A 25898-nucleotide genomic window follows, 5' to 3' on the forward strand; every position below is an offset into this window, starting at 1 on the left:
TAGTTTCCACCAGTAAAGACAATATAGCCACAATCTCTCAAAAAATCAGCTTGTCTGATAAACTTTACCATGAAACATTTGTTCTATAACCACAGTAAAAGTGTGCGTGTAGAGTGTTATGTACGTACGAGTGGCCCTCACCTCAGTGAAGCCTTCCTCCAGGGTTTTGAACTCCATGATAAACTCCAGCTCCTGGGTGCACCTGTTGGAGAGCATCACCAAGGTGTGCACCAGCTCGTCCACCTGGTTGTACAGCTGGCTGACTGTCTCGATGGCATCTCTGAAACGACACCGGTCAAAAACACGGCTTCAGCCTTCCCCATCCAAAAAAAAACAAAAAACGCCTTTGTTTTGCCCTTCACCGCGACAGTGCTGCCGGGAAGAGGACTGTCATTGTCTCTATTGTACCGAATTCATATCTGTAGCCCATCTTATTTCTTTTATTCGTATGACTGGAACAGAAAAACTCCCTTTGAAAGCTCCGGGTTACTGTTGATCCTTTATAAGAAAGAATTTGTTTTAAAATAAAGATTCTATGAACAGTGTAATGTAGTAACTGCTGAGAGTAATTTCTTTGGCTGAACCTGGTAGGATCCGATGTGATCTGAAGAAGGCACTCACCAGGGCTGCCTGGGTGGGAGGTTCGCAGTTGGTGTGAAGTTAGCGAGTTGTGTGCGTGTGTGTGTGTGTGTGTGTGTCTGTGTGTGTATGAAGCTTCTGTGTAGCAGAGAGAGGCAGTTCTCTGTCCCTGACCTTCTCAACCCTCATTCAGTCACATGGGGCAGCTGCACACACACTGGCCCACTGTAAGCGTGTGTGCATGTGTGTGTGTGTATGTGTGTGAGCATGTGAGTGTAGGTATACAGTATGTGCGTGCATACATGTGTGCCCCTGGGCGTGCACATTTACGTACGCGTATGTGCGCATGCATGAGTGTGTGTGGGTGTGCATGTGTGTCTGTGAGTAGGAGTCCGTGTTTCAGCGTGTGCTTCTGTATCTGTGTGCACATAATAGATTTTCTCAATCTAAGACTGTGTTTAACTTCCTGAGGAAATATTTGCCCAGCACTGAAGAACAGAATGACAGAGCACATTGTAAGGGATGCCTGGTGATGCTGGTTTAAAGAAAAGAGAAAACATGACATCACTGCTTGAGCTGTTCAGTCATACAGTACTACACATTGTACTTTGTTTAATATATTCCTCTGTCTCATCACACTTGGAATCTCAGAGAATCTCACCAGTTCGGCAAGGAAAAGATTTGGGACAGGATTCAATGAACTTTTGTCCTTAAATTGAAAATAAATTGCCAAAATTTAATCTGTGTTTGTGAAGAAAAATTACATTTATATTTCGTTTTCAAATCAAAGTTAGGGACAAATTGGCAAACTCCAAAACTCCAAAAGTTCTAATAAAAAGTTTTGCAATGATGATACAGAATAACCTATGTGAAATTACATTTTTTTTTTATAACCACAGATTTTGAGATAACCAGAACAGTTTTGGTAAATAATTCTGATCCATAACCAAACACTTGTAAGCTTGAGAGCCATGCCCCCTGCTGACAGAAAATCACACATGACAGCACACACACATACACACACACACACACACACGCTAACACCCAAATACAAATTTAAAAACAAACTCGTAAAAAGTTGTATTATTAATACAACCAAAAAACCATCTAAATTAGCCTTTATTAAATTTCCATCACAGCACTGTCAGTAATAATATGCCACCCTAGTGACAGCGAATGATTTTCAGGGAACAGCACCCCACTGACGCCTGGGAGTTCCTGCTTGATTGTTATGCAAACCGCTGTGCGCAGACAGGGCCGTCCTTTCAATCACAGGCCTTTGTCATCAGCTCCGGCTGCAGAAGGGCACTGCATGATATCAGGGAATATTGAGTCCCCTTTGCTCCGGTTACACTGGAACGGGCAGCACAGATTCGAATGCAATTACGGGTAATCGGTGCTAACAAGGTAATGAGCCTTTTCCTCAGAGGACAGTCCTTATTTGACTGATTGTTTAATGTTTTCATTGAACTCTATTTTCCGATGAAGACCTCAAGGCCTCAATCTTCCCATTTCATAGCTGACGGTCATGAGTGCTGTGAATTTGCGCCTCAACCCACTGGATTATATAACTATGTGAAATGTCAGACAAAAATTTATCAGCCATTAAAGAGCATAGGGGGAATAATTCTGTAAAAAAGTGTCAAAAAATTAATTGAATCACATTAGCAATGACGATCGATATTGCTTACAGTAGGCTGTATCATCCTATAGCAAAGATTTCTGAAATCCCTTTTAGTATTTAGACATACTAATTTTGGTATAATGTAACTTATTGGTGGATATTCAGATGACGTGTAGCCCGGCTGACCCAAGTCAAATTAGACACATCACATATTCAATGTATAATTATACACAATGTTCAACAAGCCATTTCAGACGCCCCTCGTGCTAGGGAAACAGGGAGCGATTCGTGGGGGGAGGCTCAATATCAATGATGAAAGACAAATGACTACTTCACATGCCTCTGCAGAAAACTGCTCTATAGCTTGAAAAAAAGAGGACCAACCTTGATATTCCTAGACGGAGAAACATGTTGCACTCACACAACAGGTACAAATCGTAGCACAGCATTTTCCAAACTGATGTGGATTTTTGGGGTGGTTCATACACATGTCCACTTAGGTGCAGGAATCAAAATTCTAATTGCCAATTGAAGTCAAAGTGCTTATTAGATGGTTGTGCTCTATGATATTTGAAAATAACACAAATCTGAATTGAGCATTGGTAAAACAGAGAGAATATGGTAAGATGAACTTCAATCTATAAATTAACTCCCTTTCGCATAAATCATAAATTGTGAAGCCAGTATAAAAGGCGAGCGCCATTCCAATGCACTGCTTTCTCAAGTTTTCTGTGGTGTATTATATTCCTTTTCCAATGAAAAAATGTGTCAATTCTTCAGGCATAACAGTCATTTCTCAAGCTTGGCAGAACAACACACACTATAGCTGTGGAATAAGCACTGTCATCAACGCTGTTTGCCGAAAGAAGAGGACAGGCAGCGGCACGCTCACCCAAGGGACGTAATACTGGAAAATCAACCTCATGAAACAATATCTCTTCATTTCCTGACTCTACAAAGGCAAATGGCAAACCTTCTGACAGGGGGGAAATGCCAGCAACGCTGCTTCTATTCCAAGACCAACACCAAGCAGGAATGACGTGTTCCCCGTTAAACCCACGGGAGAGCTCAGTGGTTCACAATAGGAGCACAGGGGCTTGTTAGCCCATTTCAAAGAGGAGGAGACACCCTTCTTCACCTTTCACTTTTAATGCATCACAAAGTGGACTCAAAAAAAAGAGGACAGTAACTCGAGCGTTGATTTCCCTCAGGCGTCAGTCAAACGGCTCATTCAGGAAGCCGCGATAATCCCCTCCGCCTCTCGGCCCGTAAGCTTCGCCGCGACGCGAACTCCGCCGACGTGAGAAACCGAGACGTTTTAATCAAGAAAGGCTCGATCAGGAAAACGAGAGAGCCAAAGAAAAGATTTATCAGAGCGGAGCTGGGAAAGAGACTTGCTCACTGCTAAAGAATGGGGCTGCCAAATATACACTTATCCCCAATAGACTGGTGTTTGATAGGGCACATTCTTGGTGCAACACAGGCGTGGACAATGGGGTTAAAAGGAAAGGTTAAGAGTGAGGGAACTGAAACAAATAAACAACATGAAATTCATTCTACTCAAAACTATTTAAAACATGTAGTGTGGCATGTGCTAACAGAATAAATACAAATTAAATTTTATAAGCTTTAACTAGCCAAGCATCCAGAGGACTGCTAGCAGCCAATGAATTTTGTGAAATAAATAAATACATAAATAATGATAATAATTATTCACCCAGGATCTACAATGAACGGGTTGCAAAGGTTAGGGCAAAAACATTTACTTAAAGACTTAAACACAATATCCAGCAAGTCTGCAAGCAGACAACAACAACATAGCAACCTTATAGTAATTTCCAGCAGTGCTAATTTCATACTAGTTCCAGGCCCGGACTACGGTGAGAAAATGTGAAAGGTTGTTTTGATGAGAAGCAGAGCCACGGAGGGATGAATGCGGACTGGCAGACGTGGCATCTGACAGCTGTCTGTGAGAACGCCGAAGAGGATAAGACTGTATAAACAGCGAGAGAGCCGGGCCCGTGACGAGGACTTCAAAGCTTTGACCTCGGACATCTTTCACCTCAGCCCCGTACGCAAACAGCTCTATTATTGTGTTTATAGATTCAAAATCTCTTTCAGGGCCATTAATAGAAAAAAAAAAAAAAACACATATTGCAATTTACAACTGCATGAGTAAATGGGACACCGCATTTTACAGCCAGAATAAGTTTAATGTGACAAGTTTTTGACTCAGCACAGGGTCAACATTAGCAAGACCTGTCTCACTGATGACCACTGGCAACAGCAGCCTGGACAAAGCTGTTCTGAGTGAGACAATACGAAGGACTAGAAGAGATACATTCTCCTCTCGGCTCTCGCTGGATGAACACACTCATGGTTACACACAGCTGCAAAGGTCTGCCTTAGAGTAATGGAAGCACTGCTGATTTAACACCATCTTTGTAAAGCAGAAGCCACACACTATTTGTCAAATTTCACTATTTATCTTGCCATCTTTATAGAACCAAAAAAAAAAGAAAAAAACTTATTTTGCAGCTTATTGTGCACACATTCAACACCAAAGAGAACTTAGGGTAGGGGTCGTAAGCTGGTAGATTTTAAGTCTGTAGGTGCAGTGAATAAGTCACGGCATTTACCGAAAGAGTAACTGTGAGAAAAAAACATAAAGGCAACAGGAGCTGGTCTTGTAACTTAAAGGTCACTGGTTCGATTCCGCGGTGAGACACTGCCGTTGTACCCTTGAGCAAGGTACTTAACCTGCATTGCTTCAGTATATATCCAGCTGTATAAAAGTCACTCTGGATAAGAGTGTCTGCTAAATGCCTGTAATGTAACAGTAACTGTGCAAAAAGAAGTGCTTACACTGTCCTGTACTGCAGCATAGTCAGTGAACTTTACAGCATATCTAGTATTAAATTAGGTTTGTGAATTTGTTGAAGTGATAAAATAATTACTGGAAGAAACATAACATTTTGCCTAAATGTCCAGCTCTATAATACAGATGTGGCTAAACTGGGGACCAAGGATTCCAGGGGTATGAAAAGAAGCCTGAGGGGGTCCACAAAATCATGCAAAAATTTTTTTTTGGAAATGATATATTTCATACATTACATGTATTCCACTTTCCAATAAAAGAAACCTAGCTTTAAAAAGTTTAAGGCCTTGGTTATATTAGGATCCTGGTAATTTATAACATATTTTTATTGTGCTGATCCATAGTATATGAAATCCTGTTTCTAAGCATGCTTCCATGCGTGAGTGTGTTAAGCAGAAAAGGCCTTGAAATTTGTACAGCATGGTACTTAAAGGTCTCCTCCATGAGCTATTTCATTGAGATGGAGGTCCTCTGCCTGAGGGTGCTCATTTTGGGGAAACCGTGTCATAACGCATACCCGTGAGAGCCAGGGAAAGAGATGATGGTACCTGTAGTCCTCGGTGAGGCTGATGCTGGACTCCTCCCTCCGGAGGCGGGACAGGGTGGCCCCTCCTTGCAGCTGCAGACGCACCAGCCGGCTGTCCTCCAGCACGCTGCGCATCAGGGTCCGGTACCGGCACAGCAGCTCGTGGGCCTCCTGCAGAGACGAACATTGCAATACATTACATTCATTCAGCAGACGCTTTTATCCAAAGTGACGTACAAAAGTGCATATCGAGGCCATTGGGACAACCACAAAACACGGGTTCGATAAGATACAATACTCATTTTGTAACCGTTATTCATAGCCAAAGCAGGGTGCGGGTCACCGCAGTGGCCCCGGGCACTCGTGGCAGGAAGGGGGAAACGTGCTGGTTTCCCCCAGGGCAACACAAACAATCCGTCACTCCTCAGGTACACGCGCAATGTCAGAGCGTTACTAAACACTAAAGGCCTGGGCATGGGTCCGGCTTCTACTTTCCCTACCTCCTTCAGTTTCCCTGATTACAGAGTACTTAAAAGTAAATAAAACAATACCATGTTGCGAGCAAATACAACGGCAGGTTTCTTAAGAATGAGCGAGACAACATTTACCATAGATTAAAAACACACACACAAAAAAACAATAACTCAGTCAGCCAAAAAAAAAAAAAAAAAAAAAACTCACAGAGCCACTGAACCAGAAACGTGAGCACGAATCAAGACTTTGTCTAGCTTTAATTCATTTTAATCTAAGATTCATTTCCATTTAAAAACACAACAGCAGAACATCTAGGATAAAAAATATATATATAATTTAATTTACAGTCATCACATTTATGTGGTGTAGACAATTCTGAGATTTATATACAGCCACAGGGAAATGACTTTAATTACGTGTTTGGATCCCTTGTTAGAGTCCCACTTGAATGCTTCAGGGTAACATCGTAATACGAAAGCACCGAGAATGCAAAAACACAGAAAGGCTGTAGAAGCTAGACTTTTAGGATACGTAGCTGACTGAAAACTCTTTCTAGGGGCAGGTTGCTAAGAGTAATATGTACGTTGCCTGTAGAAAGCCCTGGTTGCCAAATACCTTGATCCATGAGGGCCCCTTAATCCCGAGGAGGTAGCCTCAGGCGCCCATGAAGGAGGGAGGGCCGAGAGCCGGGGCTAGCCTTCAAACAGAGCCGCCCACTCCCTGTCGGTGCTAAACACGCCCTCAAGGCGTAAAGACTCCTGTCCAGCCCGTTTACCACACCGACAGAAATCAATACCTAATAAACGAGCCTCTCGCCCGCCCAAACACCGAAATTACCGAGGAGGCTTCTAAAAAAAGACTTTTTAGAAAGCAAAGCTCCTGTCAATGATCAGCTCCCTGTGGACTCTCAGTCCTCTGTGACCATTGTGACCCACAGTGACAATGAAAGGTCACCTACAAAAGTGAAATGCAGAGAAGGCTTGAACCAACACTAAACTGAAGGAAGGTGTTTAATGTTTTTTTTTTTTTTGGCCTCTTAATACACACAATAATGTCTGCCTCTGACTGTATTCTGAGACAGAGACAGCACAGCCAACCTATCCAGTGCTGCTTTGCTTTGATCGCCAAACAGAACATTCCAGCATGTCCTCATCATGAGATTTGCTTAATTAAGAGATGGCTGCCATCTAGAATGTAACAGATACCAGTGCCACAGTGATATGTCTGGGTAAATATATCTCGGGTACTGCTGAAACAGATTAGTCCTTAAACTCAATGCCCTCCAACACATACCGCTCATACCATTAATAATAACAATGGCTTGCATTTATATAGGGTTTTTTTTCACACTCAATGTGCTTTACAGTGATGAGAGGGAAACTCTCCTCAGGCACCACCCATGTGTAGCACCCACCTGGACATTTTGTACCAGAACGCTCACCACACCTCAGCTGAGAAGGAACAATTTTTAGCCAATAAAACAGGGGGGTGATTAGGTGGCAGGTCGAGAGAGCCAGATTGGGAATTTAGCCAGGACACCAGGGAACCCACTACTCTTTGCGATAAGTGTTGTGGGAGCTTCAATGACCAGAGTGAGGCAGGACCTCGGTTTAACATCTCATCAGAAAGACGAGGGACTCCTACAGCAAAGTGTCCTGACCAAACTATGGACCGCAGAATCATCGGACTAAAGAAAGGTTCATTCTTCTGCTGTGCCGGTAAATTTAGGAAAAATAAAAGAACAAAAGAGTTTGCATCACCGCAGGACAGAACTGGAATTTGCAAGTGAATTCCATTTCAATTTCTGAAACAGAAGTGGAACTGAAAACAATATGTATTTGTGTCAGGAAGCTATTCTCCACAGGAAATGGAATACCGTGCATTGATAGAAAATTGCACGGTAATACCATATGTAGAGGTAACCATATGTAGAGGTAAAAGGGAATGTCAAGCAGATGCTTTGTCCATCCATGGATCAATCGCCAACCTCATTGAAAGTCCTCATTATGATTGTATGCAAGAACAAATTTAAGATTAAAATAAGGGTACAAGAGCAGTGTGGTGTGAACAGTAGTATGAAAGCAGTGTAGTGTGAACAGTAATATAAAATCCATCTGAAGTGAACTGTAAAATAAGAGTAGTGAGAAGTGAAGAGTAGTATAACAGTAGTGTGTGGTGTAGCATAACAGTAGCATAAAATCAGTAGAGGATGAACAGTGTTATAAAACAAGTGAACATTGGATAGTAGCCTAGAAGCAGTGTGGAGTGAAGAGTAGTGTAAAATCAGTGTGTCGTGAAAGAGCCCCTTATCCCAAACTCTATGCTTCGGCAGTTACCTCAGCCGTAGTGGGCAGTGGGGTGGTCTCCAGGCTGGAGATGGTGCCCTTGAGGAGGGAGACAGCATCCTGACAGCTATTAGTCAACTGCTCCACTCTCTGTGTGACAAGCAGTAAAAAATATCAATGAAAGTCATTCATGGAATAAACTTTGTCATTCAAACATAACGGAAGCTTGTTCTTCAAAGCTATGCAATGAAGTATGAATGAAGTAAAAAATACCAACTGAATTGTCACTTCTGCAGTTAATAGTACTGCTGCAGAACAGCACATTAACATCCATTTTATATCTAAGTAACCATTCTGATGATGATGATGATGAAAGTATCTCACCATTCTGAAGTTAATCCAGCTGCCATGGGAAAAGGGGAAGGTGCCATCAAACTCAGTAGGCAATTGGCTGATGTCCACATGTTTATGGAGAGACTTGAGGGAGGTGAGGATCTCAAACTGCAGGGCAGAAAAAGGGGCAGAGCAAACATGGCTGAAACAGAACACCTTCCCTCCAACCGCACACAATTTGCCAATGAAAACAATGCTGAATGAAGAAATAAAAACAGAATAAGAGTCCAAATAAAATGTATTCACACTGGCAAAATGCTGTTGAACAGCATGCAAGCAATTCTAAATAAAAAGGGATTTTAATTTGGAGCCTTGTGCACCTCTGGGAGGTGCTGGGCTAGCATGAGAATCAAGCCAAGTTGGAAGCATACTTCAGCGCATGTTTGTCAGCTTGAAGAGATGTCAATGCTCTACATAGATACTTGGGTTTTAAAATAACTTCCTATCTCTTACATTGAGTGGACACACACAAAAGAATTTGGGCCACCGCAAGTTCAGTGTGAAGCAAGCTGTTCATGTTGCCCTTGAAAATTGGTTTCACTTCTATATTTTACACACAAGCTAGGGTTCTGACATAAATATGTCAGTACAAAATTCAGAGAGCTGATTTGCTGTGTCTTGGTGTTACTCAGACTTAGTATTAAAATGTCCAGTAACAAGCTATGTATCATGTGAAAAGATGCTTGGAACCTAAATGAGTGGGAAGTTAAGCTACTTGGGGCTAAGTCCAGGCAACTGTGTCAAAGCCAAGGCAACTGATCCTAATTCTGCAAGAGCAGGAATTTTCCAGTAATAATAATTCTGCAGCACGCTGTACAAGCATAATTGCTTTATGGTGGGTGGGATACTGTAACAAATTCTGGTATTTATTATTTTTTAAAAGCTATTGTTTGTTCCTAATTTCCCCAAAGAGGCATATCAATTCCTGAATTAGGAACAGATAATAGTAGTAATGCAACTACAGTATGTAATGTGCACTATGTGTTAGATGGTATTGTGCTCCAAACCAGTTTCAGTTTGTCCTCATTAACCAGTAAATATGCGTTCCCAGTACAGATATAAAAAACGTCCCTTAAAAAAACTGATCAAAATTGATTATTTCTGCTATAAGAATGAAAATTCAGGATTTGCCTAATACGCTAGCTGCTGCTGATACAGTGAACAGTATTCACCAAAGCAATTTAATTATGTTTTTTGCATCCTTAGATAGGGCAGAAGGTATAAGAGAAAAATGAAAGAAATTTCATTGTGGGATACCTGCATAGTGGAAGGTTTCTCCATTTGGAAGGTGAGGTCCCTGTCAGCCAACAGCAAGACGGTGTGAATACATTCTGGCACAGCATCCTGTTGGAGGAAGAATAAGTCTTCTTAAAATTTTAAATAGCTTTTTAAAAAAAACAAAAATGAAAAAAAAAACAAATGCACTATAAACGAGCCTTTGCAGGAGTTTGTTTATAATATTGCAATCTATTTTTATAGCTGTTTGACCCAGATTCTCATAAGAAACAAAGAAAGTTGATATTCTGCGGAGCATCTTTGGCTATTTGTAGAACTGAGCGAGACAGGACGGCTGTGAGCTGATATATCTTCTATCTGTGGTGGAGTATTACAGCTCCAGTTCACCAGGGGTAATTGGTGCACATGGCTGCGCGTTCTCTTTCCAACAGGCCACTGCAGGTTTATTAGGGTTCTACAGGCCTACAGGAACCTGTTACAATAGGCTACCCTCCTCTACTGAGCAGTGTGAGCAGTGGCACTATATAGGACATAGCCTTTCCAGATTTTGTTTTCAAGCTTATATCCTCTGAGGAGAATGTTCACGTTGCTATAGTCAGGTACACAACCATTAGCTCAGCTTATTTTTAGGAGAGTGAATGTTTAGGTAGTCTAGACTAAATGTTTACAGGAGCACACTTAGATAGGAACATAGGAACAAAACACAGGAGGAAATACATTTGGAAACAGAAAATAAGAAAAAGGCAGAAGAAAGGATGGTGTTCAAACGAACCACAATATGCCTTTAATGGCTGAGTAGGTACGTAAACAATCTTCAAGTTCAGGCCTTTGAGTGATTAAAACCTTCAGAACTAGGAATGGCTAGGTTAAGTATGGAAGTGGTCAGGGACTACTGTGGAAGGGACTAGCTGATCTCGTCAAGCTACACTGCGCATTTCAATCTTTCCAATGGACAATGCTTTAAAAAATATATTCGCCACAGTAAGTATGGTCGTAAGGCAAAATAAATGAACAGCTGCAATAATAAACCTAAAAAAATCACCAGCATTGTCATTACGATTATAAGAGCTGCAAATAATAATGGGATCGTAGTCAGGCTAAGAGCAGGTTGCAGCAGTCATGCTTGTGCTCGTCCTTGCAGAGGAATTTGATATGGGACAATGAGTCGCGGAAGAAAAACAAACAGTACAGAAGGCCTGTCCCAACTGAGTCTCCCTCACGGTCTGAACATGTACCAAACCAAGACAGATGGCCAGCTTTAACAAGAGACCAAACTTACAGTCACAAGCCAGTGCTCTTGGCATGAGAATTCTATTTTATAATTCAAAATGGCACAGGTTTGTCAAGACTGAGGCCAGTTAGTTCTGTGATTATTTTATTTATTTATTTATTTTAACTGGCATTGCAATAAAATTCTCACAATAACACAGCTGCACTTTGCAGGAACCACCATCACAATCAAAATGCATTTGGTCTTCTTCAAAGAACGAAAAATGCGCTAGAAAATTAAAAATAACAAATGTTACTTAAGCGCAATTTGAAACCAGGTCTGAAGTAATTTGACTTTCTGTTAAATTATTTTTGGATTTACTGACCATATTCTGATCTCCCTGACAGGAGTTAACATAAATATGAAAGTAGAGACTTTTCATTTTTTTTAAAGTTTATGTAAGAACCTCCCATTCGTTTATGAGGGGACAAAGTTTATTGAATGCAACAGGAATGGAGTGAGACAGCGGAATATTATTTTCACGGAATCATATACAACTTTTCCATAACATTTTCCGTACTTTTTCCATACAACTTTACCCATAACATATGATTAATGACATACTTCAGTTATAAATAAATTAATACAGGGGGCTCCAAATGAATAATGCATGTAATAGCCTTCATTAAAGAATGATAAACAGGTGACTTCACTAAAGAACTGTAAGCATGCAAGTACTAGGAACTAGGAATAAATTACAAATGGTAAATCTTAATACTGCCAACACTGCACAGTAGGTATGCGGCACTGCACATACTGGCTGTACTGTATTTACTTCCACAGCACATGCTACAGTATTGCCCTGTGCAGCTTTTGTACAGCAGCGATTTAACTTATTTTGATAATGCAAAAATACTGCCTACATGCATTTCTTCTGTTAATTCATACGGTACTGCATTATGCTTTCAGAGATTCTTGTCTCTGGACTGACACACATTCACCCAGAAAAGAGCCACGGTATAAAACACAGGTGTTGGGAGTATGCATTGTGTGTGTGCGGTGATATCATAGGGAGTATTTTTTTTTTTTTTTTAAACTTGGCAGCAGTAGGTATGTGATTCATTATTCCCTAAGGTTTAATTTCAGTCCTGCCACCCCTCCCCCAACCTACCACACACCCACACATACACACACACACACATACGCACACGCACATGCAAACACACACGCACGCACACACACACACGCACCTGACTCACATGCCTAAATCAGGTTGTCACTGAACCCATGAGTCACCCAACAGTACCAGTTGTGTCATGTTTCTTCATTTTATGAACCATTGAAAGAGGGTTGGAGTTTGTCATTATTTCAGAGAGAGCAAACCCAACTGCTTCTTCTCAATAATTGAAACAACAAATCTTTTTTCCATTAGGCACAATGAACATCTGTAAACTACATGTAAAAGGAGACAAAATCTGACCAGAAAACCTTTATCAAATCAATAATGAGTATTAAATATTTTAGACAACACAGATAATAGACTGAAGCAGAACTAAGTACTCTGTATTGCACAATAGGCCACTTCTTCCGTATAAAAAATGTATCGGCACAGGGTTACACTGTCAGGTCAAGGACTCAATAAGAGATAGTAGCTTAAGCAGTTGTCCATACAATAGAACCAGAGGCTATTCCACTGAGCGGAGTATTTGACTGCATTCATTAAAAGGGGGTGCTATGCTGCAAATGATTTCAATGGTATCGCTGACCTGAAACAGAGTCAAGGTCACTTTTCAGCACAATAAATGCTAATTCTCAAACCGAAAAATAAAAATTCAGTATTATCAAGTTACCACAAATAAAGGGGCTATCTGTGATGTCTGAACATCTGCAACGAAAGTTTCTGAGCTTGAACAAAATAAAACCATCAGGATTTGAATTTTCTTTTTTTTTTTTTCTTTTTTTACAAATTTAAATATAAGCGCCTTTGATTCCATATCCTATTTTCACTGCCAATCCTGTTTAGTATTATAAATAAAAAGGTTGACAGACAAACGTAAATAGCACACACTCTAATTGGAATTTAGTTTGTGACCTAGATTCACAAATGGTTTGACATTATAAATGATTGGAATGGGACCATAAAGTAAACACAGCAGTCAGTTGGCTTTCTCCACCAATCCTAAAAAGCAGGTTCAACGTTTTTGTCGCGGCGTTTAATTTGCTAAATAGGTGTGGCACATGTGCCGTCCCTCAGCGAGTGATTTATATCAGTCTGTGAGCCGCTGAGAGAAGTCGTGGGGAATGAACAAATAGACACAACAAGGCAAGCTGTTAATTCCCTGTGCTGAGCCCCATTCATCAAGGTGCTGCGTTAGCCACCAGGACTGCCCCTTAATAAAGCACAGCCCAGTCTCATTGTCCACCTCAGGCTGGCTGTGACCAGCTAAGGTCAAATTCAGTTTGTTCACAGCGAGCACAAATCATTCACAAAGCCTGTTTAATATATGCGCTGCATTCATCAATTCATCAGTCAAGGCTGTTGGGGGGGGGGGGGGGGGTACCTTGTGTTTTTCATCCAAAGAAAGCAATCAGAAATTATATATAGTTGTTCTTATGGAAAAAATGCCTCTCACTCTACAGGTGCTTCATTCATGAAAGTTTACTACACATATTAAGGCCTATGCCAAACTACACACTATTTTCAGGTCCAGTGGCTGAATTGCATTGCTCATAGCAGCAAATATCCTCAGAAAACTAGAACTCTGCAATGGCTTGGCTTCAGTCAGGCAGGTATTGCGTCTGTGCATGACTGGCTTACCTGTATGATACTAAAGGCTTTGAAAAGAGCAGGAACAGGGGAGCATCTACGCGCGTCCACCAAAATGGTAAAACCCAGGGAGCGGACCTCCTTCCTGTGGTACACAGGAAATGAAGTCACTGGTTTATAACTTAAATGTGGACACAGAGCCGCCCAAACAACAAGGCTTCTCTGAAACACAGCCAGATTCATTACCTGAGTATGGCGTAGAAGTAGACCAGAATCCGTACCAGCTCGCTGGTGTTGCAGCTTGGATTTAACCAAATTGTGTTTCTAGTAGTCACGGTAACCAGGGCACGCCCACATTTGTCTCTTGTTCCTATTAGGGAGATGAAAGAGGTAGAGCGAAACCTTCAGCAAAGCAGATAATTACAAAAAGTGATATTTACATTCAGATTTGGCTGCTGATTTTTCTTTTTACATGACCATAACTGCTTGCATTAACGAAGACAAAAAAACAAAGACTTGCATTCACTTGTAAGTTAAAGGCAAATGCGGTGCCAATGTGCCCTCTGTTTTGCCACTCGTACCTTGCAGATTCCTGATATACAGACGCACTCTACTCACCAGGTAGAGAGAGCACACCAGAGGCCAGCACCTCTGTGTTGATTCCGTTGGGGTCAGTGAGCAGAGGCTGGGGCTTTGAAGATGCTGGCAGCAGACAGAGAGAGTCCTGCTGCTTCTCCGTCACAAGACCCTGCTCAATGCCGGCCCCGCCAGCCTGCCGTCCCGGGGAGTGGGACTGGTGGCCTGGCACTGGGCTCTCCCCCGCCCCCTGGCCAAGCCCTGCAGGGCAGAGACACACAGGAGGTCACTTTCACACACACGCACATGCACACTCACATGCCCACACACACACACGTGTGCGCACGGACACACACGCACACACCCAAACACACATGCGTACACACACACATACTCTCACACACACACTCACGCATGCATGCACAGACAAACACACACAGCCATTGATAACTCATTGATACAGTGGATGAACAATAAATAAAAAGATGTAAAGATATGAATCCATAAACGATTACATCAATTATAATGATTAAACCTGGATTACAGAAAGCATCAAAGTTTCAACATAAGTAGATTTGACTTTCTATAACAACAATAAGCAGCTGGGATATTTTCCACTCAAAGAAAGAAAGAGTCATTTGTCGTAATGCTGCGGATTATTTCTCCGCCGCCAGCTCCTCGGTCGGGCTTCTGAACGTGTTCTAAACCATTCCGCAACCGCAGAGGCACACGAGACGCACGTGAGACGTGGGAGAAAAAGAAATCCAGAGAACATTCTGGAAGTAAATCCCCACTAACTCCCAGCGCCGTCTGCGGTAGGCCGCGAAGGCCCCCGTACCAGCGCCTGCCGCCGGCAGGCTTTGGCGCGAGCGGCTCCGGCGGGCTAATCCGGCGCATTCCTCGCGGCGCTCGCCAAAACCGTGGGACAGAATCCTCTCGCGGAGCCTGCCGGCGGGCCGCGTTCGGAGGCATGTGCCGCGGAGGAGTCCGCGGGCAAAACGTGCGCTCCGAGCTCGCGGAGGGCGATAAAACATCGCCGCGGACGCTCTCACGAGGCCGTAAAAAAGCTGCGCGGGATCGAAAGCAGGTGGGACGAGGAATTCCAAAAGCTGCGCCGCTGCTGTAAAAGCAGCTGACAAGTGTACGGGAGAGGAGATGAAGGAATAGGAGTAAATCAGCGGGGCGTAATTTGACAGGGAAAGCCGTATTTCACACCGGAATCTCTGCGGGGACGCCCAGAGCATTCGTCAGTAGGAGCTATCTGGAATGCTATTTCCTGCAGATAACGCACTACGCAATCAAAAAAAGGAACATGCGAAACAATTTGCTTCACAGCTGATCTCAAATCCCTCCGCTAATATCCTCTTCCCTCTGTGTAACTGTGCGGGAACAGAAATGGTGACAGCAGGGCCTGATGTTCGGCCACTGGGTTTTCACTGTAGAGTGGATTTATACTTCTGTTTCCCTCAGACAGAAGCCATATAGCACAGCACGGTACAACCACGCTATCATTGCCCTGGGCCTGTCTATGCTAGATCATACACAGCGGTTTTATATACAGCTCTGGACATAGCTATTACAAATCACACAGAAAAACAGTTACACTACACTGGCCAATTCTGTTAGAGTCTGTACAGGCAGAGCATTATACTACACTGATCATGTCTGGTACAGACTACACAGGTAAAGAGCTAAACTTTAGTGGTCATGTCTGTTGCAAATTGTACAGGTAGAGTTATACTACATTGGTCATGTCTGTTACAGATCACGGAAATAAACAGTTATACTACACTGGTCTGCTATATTCTGTTATATACCACACATGTCTGTCAAAGTCTGTACAGGTAAAGAGTGACATATTACAGAACATATACAGTTATGTGGGCCATAACTGTGGTCATAGCTGCAAACTATCATGTGCCCTACTCACAGGCTGGCAGCCAATCAAGCTGTAAGGAAGTTTATTCAAGCAGAAGGAATTTATTTCCTCTTGCTTTGCTCTTTTTACAGTACATGTTCTGAAACACTGCTGTTGGCAATGAGCGCCATTCAAAGTGCTAATCCTAGGGATTCACGAAACATATTTTTACTTTTTTGTTTTGTTCTGCTTGTCTTTCAGTAAAAATGAACAGTTTGGCTCTGGGACAGAACACATTTGTTGCTGCTTGCTCTCCAAAAGCTCGAGAAAGAACATTTGTGATTTATAATCCTTGAAAGATACTTAAAAGTGTGCCCACCTCCCATGTGTGGATTTGTGTCACATTTGATTCATTTTAATTCAGGCAAATGAGGCACTGCGTTTTATATAGAAATAGGCTGAAATGAAGAAACGCCACACACAGTCTAATTCAATCATATTTCACCAGCAATGACTAAATGAAAAATATTCAGCAAAGAAGTTGCTTTTCCCTTCTGGGTGAAATTTAACTCAATATCCCTACAAACAGTGCAAGTGATCCCCGAGGAGATCTTCTGGAGAGCAAACACCAATACGAAAACTGATTATTACAGCAATCTCACATCTGTACCACTCAGATGTGCAGCTATTTCTTTAGCATTTCTAAGTGCAGTTAGCGACCCACAATAGTGCTATACATCCCTCAGATTTCACAACAAAGCCAGCATGCTTGGGCACGCCTTCTTCTCGACTGGGGCTGGACAAGTCCCAGAACACAATCAACATGCCGCTGCGTCACACCAGGATTAAACACTCTACACCTCCCTGAATCTCACTTAACTCTAGAGTTGCTGCATTACACCACTGACACAGCACTGTCTCAAACCAGAATGATATGCCGCCCATCTCCCTGAATGTCACTGAGCTCCATAGCCGCTGAGTTATTCCATCAAAATGTCAATGCGTCACACCAAGGCTAAACACTGTACACCTCCCGAAACACTGTCAAAGTAAAATTATAAATGTGGACCCACATAATGCTGGCTCTATAGTAACAACATTTAGATGTTGATTATTTGGTCATTTGGAATTCATTCATTCCAATGGACATTCTGCATAAACTGTATGTATGACCGCTGCATTACTACAATAAATTTAAAGTAACTGTTTACATGTCAAAACACGAAGTCTGAACAGAACCGTATTTGACTTGGCATATAAACATGTTTGCCTACTTTGCATAATACTGGTGTTTTATTTAAGACTTCTGGCTCAACAGGAACTCATCCTACTTCAAATACTGAAGACAATGACTTGATAGGCTAGAGCTACTCGTGCTATTCCAGTTTAGCCTTTTGTACTTTCTTGCTTAATTTAGTTGACCACTTAAATTAGCCAATAGTTCTTCAGAACTCAGCTTCCTTAATCTTTTCTCACATGATTTAAGTTGTTCTTGACTGTATGAGCATTGAAGTGTTTTACTATGACCAAATATCTCAACATTTACCAGCTATACCAGCAAGCAAGTTAAATAAAAGATTGTTTTCTCCATAAGACGATAATTTGGCTAGCTAGCTTGCATTGGCTTCGGTTAATTTAAGAGTGAGACGACTCCTAACTCAACAATAAGGCGGAGAATACCCTCTCTCCCAAGGTGATGCTGCAGCTAATTATCTGCCACAACACTCCCAAATACAGGTCAGGATTTGATCGAGGCCATGGGGCATGTCCCCGCTATTGGGGCTAGTGTTTTAACAGGACACATCCTCTGGGAGTGGTCCTAACTGCCATTTCAGGGTTTGCCACAAAGCGCTCATCCAAGAATCTTGGCAGATCCACACAATGGAGCACCTTTTCTGATTTAATCAAACAAGCCAAGAAACTAGTCAACCAAGATCTTGTACTGGTAGAAAGCAAAACATAGATAATCATTCATCCTCCAGAGTCGTTCCTTCCAATAGACTTGAAAATACACAGTGATACCACACAACATTGCAGGCCAGTGAAGTTCATTTAAGCAAGCTTCTGTAGTGCATCTGATGTCTAAAAGGATGAAATCAGATAGTCTATTCACTGGGATGACATAAAGATAAGATTTGACATTTAAGGAAAATCTGTCACCAGGACAGGAGATAAAAAATTATGCAATATTGAGGTGGTAGAAGATAATCCATCTTATTGACACATTTACAAAACGAAAAAAGAAGTCCTTCATCTTAAGACAGAATCTATGAACAAAAGAGGATAAAAGTATTTTCGGGGGTTATTGTAAGCCACCTGAACTGTACTATATATGCATAACAAGGGCAAATGTTAGTTTTTAATTGAGAAGTTAAAACGTTGCGTTAAAAGTGGATATACAAAATTAAATGAAAACATGATTTATCGTGGTCACAAAGGAGTATAAAATATCAACTGTGTGAATTTTATCCTCCAGCAGTAGAAGAAAGTACTAAATACTATCCAAAAGAAAGGGAGACAAAGAAATAGGGAGTGTTTAAATTAACACCACATTGGGTGCTGTGTGTCTACATGTGAACATGAACAAGATGTGGACGCATAACACATTGACAAGTGCGTGGGTGTCTAAAATAATGAAGTGTCTGTTACACTTTCAATACCAGTGATGACATGACCAGGCATTCATTCAGGGTGTCACATTTCTTATATGGCTTTCAAAAAACATATTTTTAATCAGGAGAATTTTATATCATACAACTGTGCCTTATGAAGATTTATGTGCCTTAAGAATATATTATTTTAACAGAAGCGTCTTAATTGGGAAATTAAATCAAGTAACACAGCTGTTTGAAACCTTTCTGAGCTCGTAACAAAAGCAAAAACATTTTACACTTCCAAAGGTACATACATCGCTACGTGTAAAGTGTAAATCTGAGTTCACCCCATATTGTAACTTCTGAACATAAAACAGAAATGCAACAGTCCAAAAAATCTAAAAAGAAATTATTAAAAAGGGAGAAAGGACAGGTGGAGCACATGCCTCTTTATAAAAGTATGTTGTTTGTTACACGGTGCAGGGGAGCGATTATGACATGTTTTTTAAAGCATACCGATGAGCTGAGGTAAAAGAGGAAGAAAAGGAGGAAGGGGAGGAGGTGAAGGAGGAGTGTGCAGATGAAGCAGGGAGCAGGTCATTCAGCATCATGGGAAATGTCACATCTTCAGAGAGAAAAGAGAGCTCTATTTTTTTAAAGCCAGAGGTGCAAAGGTAGCATCTCACCACAGAACATTCACTTGCAGATGAGCACAAAGCAGAGTACTGTAGTTCTCAAAAAATGTAGTGGCTTGGGAAGGAGGGAAATAATAGATGGAATGTGGTTATATCAGGTGAGATGTGATACAGCCTGTTCTACATGTGAATTAAAAATCTACCTTGCAGGTGAGAGTCCATGGATGGGCCTTGAAGTTCCCCTAAAAGGGGGGTGTTAGAGCTGGGAGATATCCGAGGCTCACTCCTCTTCTCCTCCACCTTCTGCATCCGGTCTTCACCCACGGCTCCATTCTCCTGCCTCCGCTCGCCTACGGCCGCCGCGGGTGCAGCGTGGCTGTCATGCGGCTGGCTGGGGCTGATCTGCGTGCGCTGGGTGTGCAGGCAGCTCAAGGCAGCTTCAGCCCCACCCACAGGGGCTGGGCCGTGTGATAGTCCTGTCTTGGCACCCGGGGCACTGCTATTACGAGCTTTCTCACTTTCCTCTTCACACTCTGTCTCCCATGCTATTGGCTTACCGGATTCTGAGCCCTCCTCCATTAAGGTCCCTCCCTGCAGTTGGCTCCCTTCCTCCTTTTCCTTCTCTTTCTCCTTCTGCCAGCAGCCTGAAACTGCCGCAGCCTCGGCTGCTCCAATGGCTGAGCTGCTCTCCTCCTGAGGTGCTGCTGGTGCTGCTCGCTCAGGCAGGGGTGAAATTTCTGAAAGACACGTCTGTGGCTCCTCTGCTCTCCCCACCATGGCCATGACTTCTTCAGGTAATGAAGTTTCCCTACCCTCCTCCACCTTCTGTTGCACACTTTGTTGTTCTGTGCCATTTGATGTCCTCCTCATGCTCTCACCATTGATCGAGCCCTCTCCCTGCTCATCCTCCAGACCCTCCTCCTGCTCATCCATAAGGCCCACAACATTCTCACCCACCAGGCCCTCCACCTCCTCATTCACCAGGCCATCACCATTCTCACACTCCAGGTCCTCCTTCTTATCCACCAGACACTCCCCCCGCTCATCCTCCAGACCCTCCTGCTGATCATCCACCAGACTCTGACCATTCTCACCCTCCAGACCCTCCACCTCTTTATTCACCTGGCCCTCACCATTCTCACACTCCAGGTCCTCCTTCCTATCCACCAGACCCTCCCCCTGCTCATCCTCCAGAGCCTCCTGCTGCTCATCCACCAGGCCCTCCACCTCCTCATTCACCAGGCCCTCACCATTCTCACACACCTGGTCCTCCTTCTTATCCATCAGGCCCTCACCATTCTCACACACCAGGCCCTCCACCTCCTCATTCACCAGGCCCTCACCATTCTCACACACAAGGCCCTCCTCCTTATCCACCAGACCCTCTACCTGATCGTACAATAGGCCCACACTATTCTCTCCCACCGGGCCCTCCACCTCCTCATTCACTAGACCCTCACCATTCTCACACACCTGGTTCTCCTCCTTATCCACCAGACCCTCTACCTGATCGTACAATACGCCCTCACCATTCTGTCCCACCAGGCCCTCCACCTCCTCATTCACTAGACCCTCACCATTCTCACACACCTGGTCCTCCTTCTTATCCATCAGGCACACGCCATTCTCATACACCAGGCCCTCCACCTCCTCATTCACCAGGCCCTCACCATTCTCACACACAAGGCCCTCCTCCTTATCCACCAGACCCTCTACCTGATCGAACAATAGGCCCTCACCATTCTCTCCCACCAGGCCCTCCACCTCCTCATTCACTAGACCCTCACCATTCTCACACACCTGGTTCTCCTCCTTATCCACCAGACCCTCTACCTGATCATACAATAGGCCCTCACCATTCTCTCCCACCAGGCCCTCCACCTCCTCATTCACTAGACCCTCATCATTCTCACACACCTGGTTCTCCTCCTTATCCACCAGACCCTCTACCTGATCATACAATAGGCCCTCACCATTCTCTCCCACCAGGCCCTCCACCTCCTCATTCACTAGACCCTCATCATTCTCACACACCTGGTTTTCCTTTTTATCCACCAGGCCCTCACCATTCTCACACACCGGATGCTCCACCGCCTCATTCACCAGGCCCTCCCCCTGCTCATACACTAGGCCTTCCTCTTGTTCATCCACCAGGCCCTCACCATTCTTGCCCTGCAGGTCCTCTTCCTGCTCATAAACCAGGCCCTTCCCCTGATCATCCATCAGGCCCTTCTCTTGCTCATCTACCAGTCCCTTACTATGCTCTTCCACCAGGCTTTCCCACTTCTCATTCACCAGAGCCTCTAACTGTTCATCCACTGGGCCCTCCATCTGCTCATTCACATGGCCCTCCCCCTGTTCGCCTGAAGAGCCCACTAACCTGGGAGCATCAAATTCTCTCAAGTTAATGCTGTTTTTAACATCTTCCCCTTTTTCTGTCCCTGAAAACAGAACATCGTCTGAACTGAAAAGGATATTACCCTCCTCCAACAGGGTATCTGGTGGAGGCGCCAGGGTAGCAATATCAGTACTGTTTTTGGAGTGAGGGCTTTTCTCTAGGGTAGAGCAGAGAACTGTAAAATCAGGAAGTTTTGGCTCAAGAGTATTTTGATGTCGGGTAGAGAAAGAAGCTGAAGCACCATGAGAGTCCTGGTGTGGGGCAACAGTGAGGGGTATGCAATCATTAAGATTTTGTTGTGGGGGTGAGAATATGGGCATCTCATTTTGACATGGGACTGGAGAGGCTGGCAAAATCTCAGGAGTGTTCTGGTAGAGAGTAGGGGAGAGAGGTGACACACTGGTAGAGTTTTGGTTTGGAGTAGGGATGGGGAGAGAAGTACTGGCACAGATCTGGTGCGGAGTGGGGGAGATAATCAAAATATCAGGGTGTGTGTGGGAGAAGGAAAAACTGAGAGGTTTCTCATGGGGAGTAGAGGAGGGGCATAGAGAAGAAACTTCCGAAGTGTTTTGATGAGAGGAGGGTGAAGTGTTATCAGGATGGTTACAGTGGAGAATGGGAGGCAGGGGTGAAAAATTGCTTGTGTCACTTTGTGACATAAGGGGTGAAGTTGTGGGAATGTTTTGATGAAGTACAGATGAAGGAGAGGAAGTAAAAGGAGAGTTTTGGAGTGGGGTAGGGGAGGGGTGTAAAGAATTGGGAGTATTTTGGTGTGGGGTAGGGGAGGGGTGTAAATTATTGGAAGTATCCAGGTGCGTTGTAGGGGAGGGTTGTAAATTTCTGGGAGTGTCTTGGTACGGTGTAGGGGAGAGCAGAGAAGTAGCCAGAATGCTTTGGTTTGTTGTAGAGGCGGGAATACAATCTGAGTCCCCCTGGTCCTCACCTATACTGTCCTTTTTTAGCAAGTACTCTGTCAGCAGATTTGCATCAGGGTGCTCAGGGTCGCTTTTCCTGCCAACACCACTACCAACATCCCTATGCTTCCATGCCACTTCTGCCCTGCTTAATGACTCGCCACTCTGGGCCTTCACAACCTCCTTCAAAGCCAGACCCTCCCGGCACTGTTCAGCAGCCACAGGGCTGCTCTCAGAACTCATCACCTCATTTGTCAGTTCCAAAGGAACAGCAGAGCCATCTGCCTGGTGACTGTTGGTGCTACTGTGCAAATTGTGCGAATCAATAACCTCAATAACAGACTCCGCTGCGGGCACGACGACAGCATTCTCAGAGGATGTACCTTCCGAGCGGCTTGACTTGGAGTCATTTGGCGCAATGGTCCCGCTCGCGACTTGTGTGGTAGTAGGGGTTAAGATGACAGGGTGGTATGAGTCCTCCAGGTTTTCTATGAGCTTTGTGCAGATCATGGTCTGAGAGCAAGTGCTGCTTTTGAAGGGGGCGTTTGCGTTGTTGTTCTGCGTGTGGCCGTTAGTCCTGGCCTTGTTTTTGTTCCTGTAGTTCAGGCTAATGGACTGGGTCAAGGAGCCCTTCTGGGGGAAGAAGCGAGGCAGCGAGATGTCAGCCAGCTCCACGTACTCCCCCTCCAGGTCCGAGTCATCCAGCGGCTGGTTCCCACGCGACTGTCCCAGGACAGGGATCCTGATGCCCTGGTTATGACTGCTCTCATCTTGCTGGGCCTTTTTGTTCGTTAAAACATTGCTATTAGCCAAAAGGCTTGTGGTCCTTCCTGAGGGTTGGCTCTCCTGTGCCTGACTTTGAGCTGTCCCCTCGCCCCCGACCTTCCCCACCCCAGCCGTGCGCTCCGCCCTTTTCGGCCTGCTGATGAATTCCGGATGCACCACGTCCTCCCAGGGCATCCGGAATATGTCCTTGTCTGTGGCAAGAAGGCAGCGCTCCAGCGGGGTTCCCCTCCGCCGCCCGTTCACCGAGTCCAGCCAGTCCATGGTGAAGATGGAGGCGTGGGCTATCTTCGGCACCTCCAGCTCCTCCACATCCTGCCCGTCTTCAGACAGATACCTGACCAGCACGCAGGGGTTATTCTTTCGGGAGGGCGCCACCTGCAGGTAGAAGTCTCCAGGCCGCAGCACACGCCAGTCCAGGGTAGACAGCTGGATTATAATCTTTTCGTGAATGCACAGGGGCCAGCCTTCAAAGCGGAACAGGAAGCCGCGGAAAGGAAACTGTGGAGAGACGGAGAAGAGAACAACATTTTGAAAGCAATAACAAATTATATTCTTTACATAGTTCTTTTAAGGAATTTAGCACCAATCACAGCACAGGACCGATAAAACAAGTATTATAACATAAAAGAGGACAAAAATGATTCATTAATGGAAACTTAACATATAGGAATGACATGCGATGAAAAGAAAAATAAACTGCAGAGAAAATAAAAAGAAAGCTATCTTTAATTTTCCATTCACAAAATGCTGTCAGACACCAAGACAAAATGATCATCACAGGCAGTGCGTTATCACTTTTATATAATTTTGCTTTATTTTATTATGTGGTTTTAGTCTTGTGCAATCATGGTTCTCGGAAAATTGTGAAAGTTAGGCTTACAGTACATATATTTGTCACGTTTCTTGGATGTCCCTCAAACATTATCACATTAAGTTTCAAAGAACACTGCAGGGAACAACTGTAAAACATTTTTCAGTCTTGTTATTCAAGTTGTAAAATATTATTTGAATTCTGGATGGTCATTGATGTTAATTTAATGAAAATGTTAGCAATATTAGATACATCTGGAATTTCATTTAGAACATTCTGAAAATGTATTTTTCACATATCCTTGATGATGTTTTTCAGGACTAAATGACTTACAGAATGTTGCCAGTAAGTCTGTATGCAGCCCGCCCGGGAAATTTATTTGTGACTATGACAGAACTTGTTTGGAGCAATAAAATGCTTGGATTACATTCTCACCCTGAAATCATCACAAAACCAATTGGGAACACTGCCCATTGTTCTGGAAAAGACTTGTATTAGCTGGTTTAACACCTTAAATAACTGGTTTTCTTAAATAATGACTAGTGAAAAGCACAAGCTGCTTTAGGCCAAAATCACAGAACATAACAAGATTCTTCGCAAGATTCTAAAAATAAAAAATAGAAATAAACAGTGATAGACAGCACTCCCCATGACACACCTCTGTAGTATTAATACATTTGTTCTACAAAAGGTAAAGCAACCCTGTTTTTATATTTATTTTTTTGAGTTGATGTTTCCACCTGCTAATACTACAACCAGCGACACCACTTCTGCTAGAACTAGCTTGCCAACTAGTAGGCCTATACACACCACAATGGGACAGCAAAGTGTGTGCCTATTAATGGTTGAGTCGTACCTTGTCAGAAAGCTAGAACGCGAAGATAGCCTATTGTGACTGTGACATTTAGATCATGATGGAGGTATTTTGGATAGTCTAATAAATTGTTGGTGATGCTTTGCCTATGTCTTTGATTTTCTTACTGAAAATGAGTAGGCCAGTCAGTGCATGTCATTGCAACGAGTTCAGGCCCCAGCTGCCAAGCGATTGCTTGGCTGTATGAGTGGTATCATTTCATTTTTAATGTTAGGCTACTGTGTAAGTTACCCCGGTGGAATTGTTAGAGGAAACAATGCTGATTCATATCTCTCGACTTGGACAATGTTGAAATTACCTTCCATTTATGTTCAAGTCATTGGTTGGATGTAACTTATGGAGTTAGTATAAGGCCTGTATTTCAATGAGCTCGGTAGCTGCTGGTACACTACTCCTTGTAAATGCCTGGAGTTGGAGTTCAGATTATTTGAATGTGTTGCTGTTGCTGGGTAACTTCTGATGGGACTGCCCCCAGTCATT

At 43.5% G+C, this 25898-nt stretch overlaps 1 protein-coding gene across 3 annotated transcripts in view; it reads right to left on the reverse strand.

Annotated features, from left to right (window-relative positions):
• Window positions 1–25898, reverse strand: part of LOC118228069 — a 76144-nt gene that overhangs the window by 31708 nt on the left and 18538 nt on the right. The window contains exons 3-12 of one of the 3 annotated variants that reach the window (XM_035419299.1): window positions 21400–24231; window positions 19839–21282; window positions 14591–14809; window positions 14219–14342; window positions 14024–14117; window positions 10017–10103; window positions 8751–8867; window positions 8418–8516; window positions 5630–5778; window positions 142–280 (exon numbers count right to left, since the gene is read on the reverse strand). In XM_035419299.1, coding sequence (XP_035275190.1) covers window positions 142–280; window positions 5630–5778; window positions 8418–8516; window positions 8751–8867; window positions 10017–10103; window positions 14024–14117; window positions 14219–14342; window positions 14591–14809; window positions 19839–21282; window positions 21400–24231 — 5304 coding nt within the window. Of the gene's footprint in view, window positions 1–141; window positions 281–5629; window positions 5779–8417; window positions 8517–8750; window positions 8868–10016; window positions 10104–14023; window positions 14118–14218; window positions 14343–14590; window positions 14810–19838; window positions 24232–25898 lie in introns of all 3 variants that reach the window. The other 2 variants (XM_035419298.1, XM_035419297.1) reach the window with 2 other exon arrangements.

Source organism: Anguilla anguilla, chromosome 5 (assembly GCF_013347855.1).
Source record: "Anguilla anguilla isolate fAngAng1 chromosome 5, fAngAng1.pri, whole genome shotgun sequence".
NCBI classification, from domain to species: Eukaryota; Metazoa; Chordata; class Actinopteri; order Anguilliformes; family Anguillidae; genus Anguilla; species Anguilla anguilla.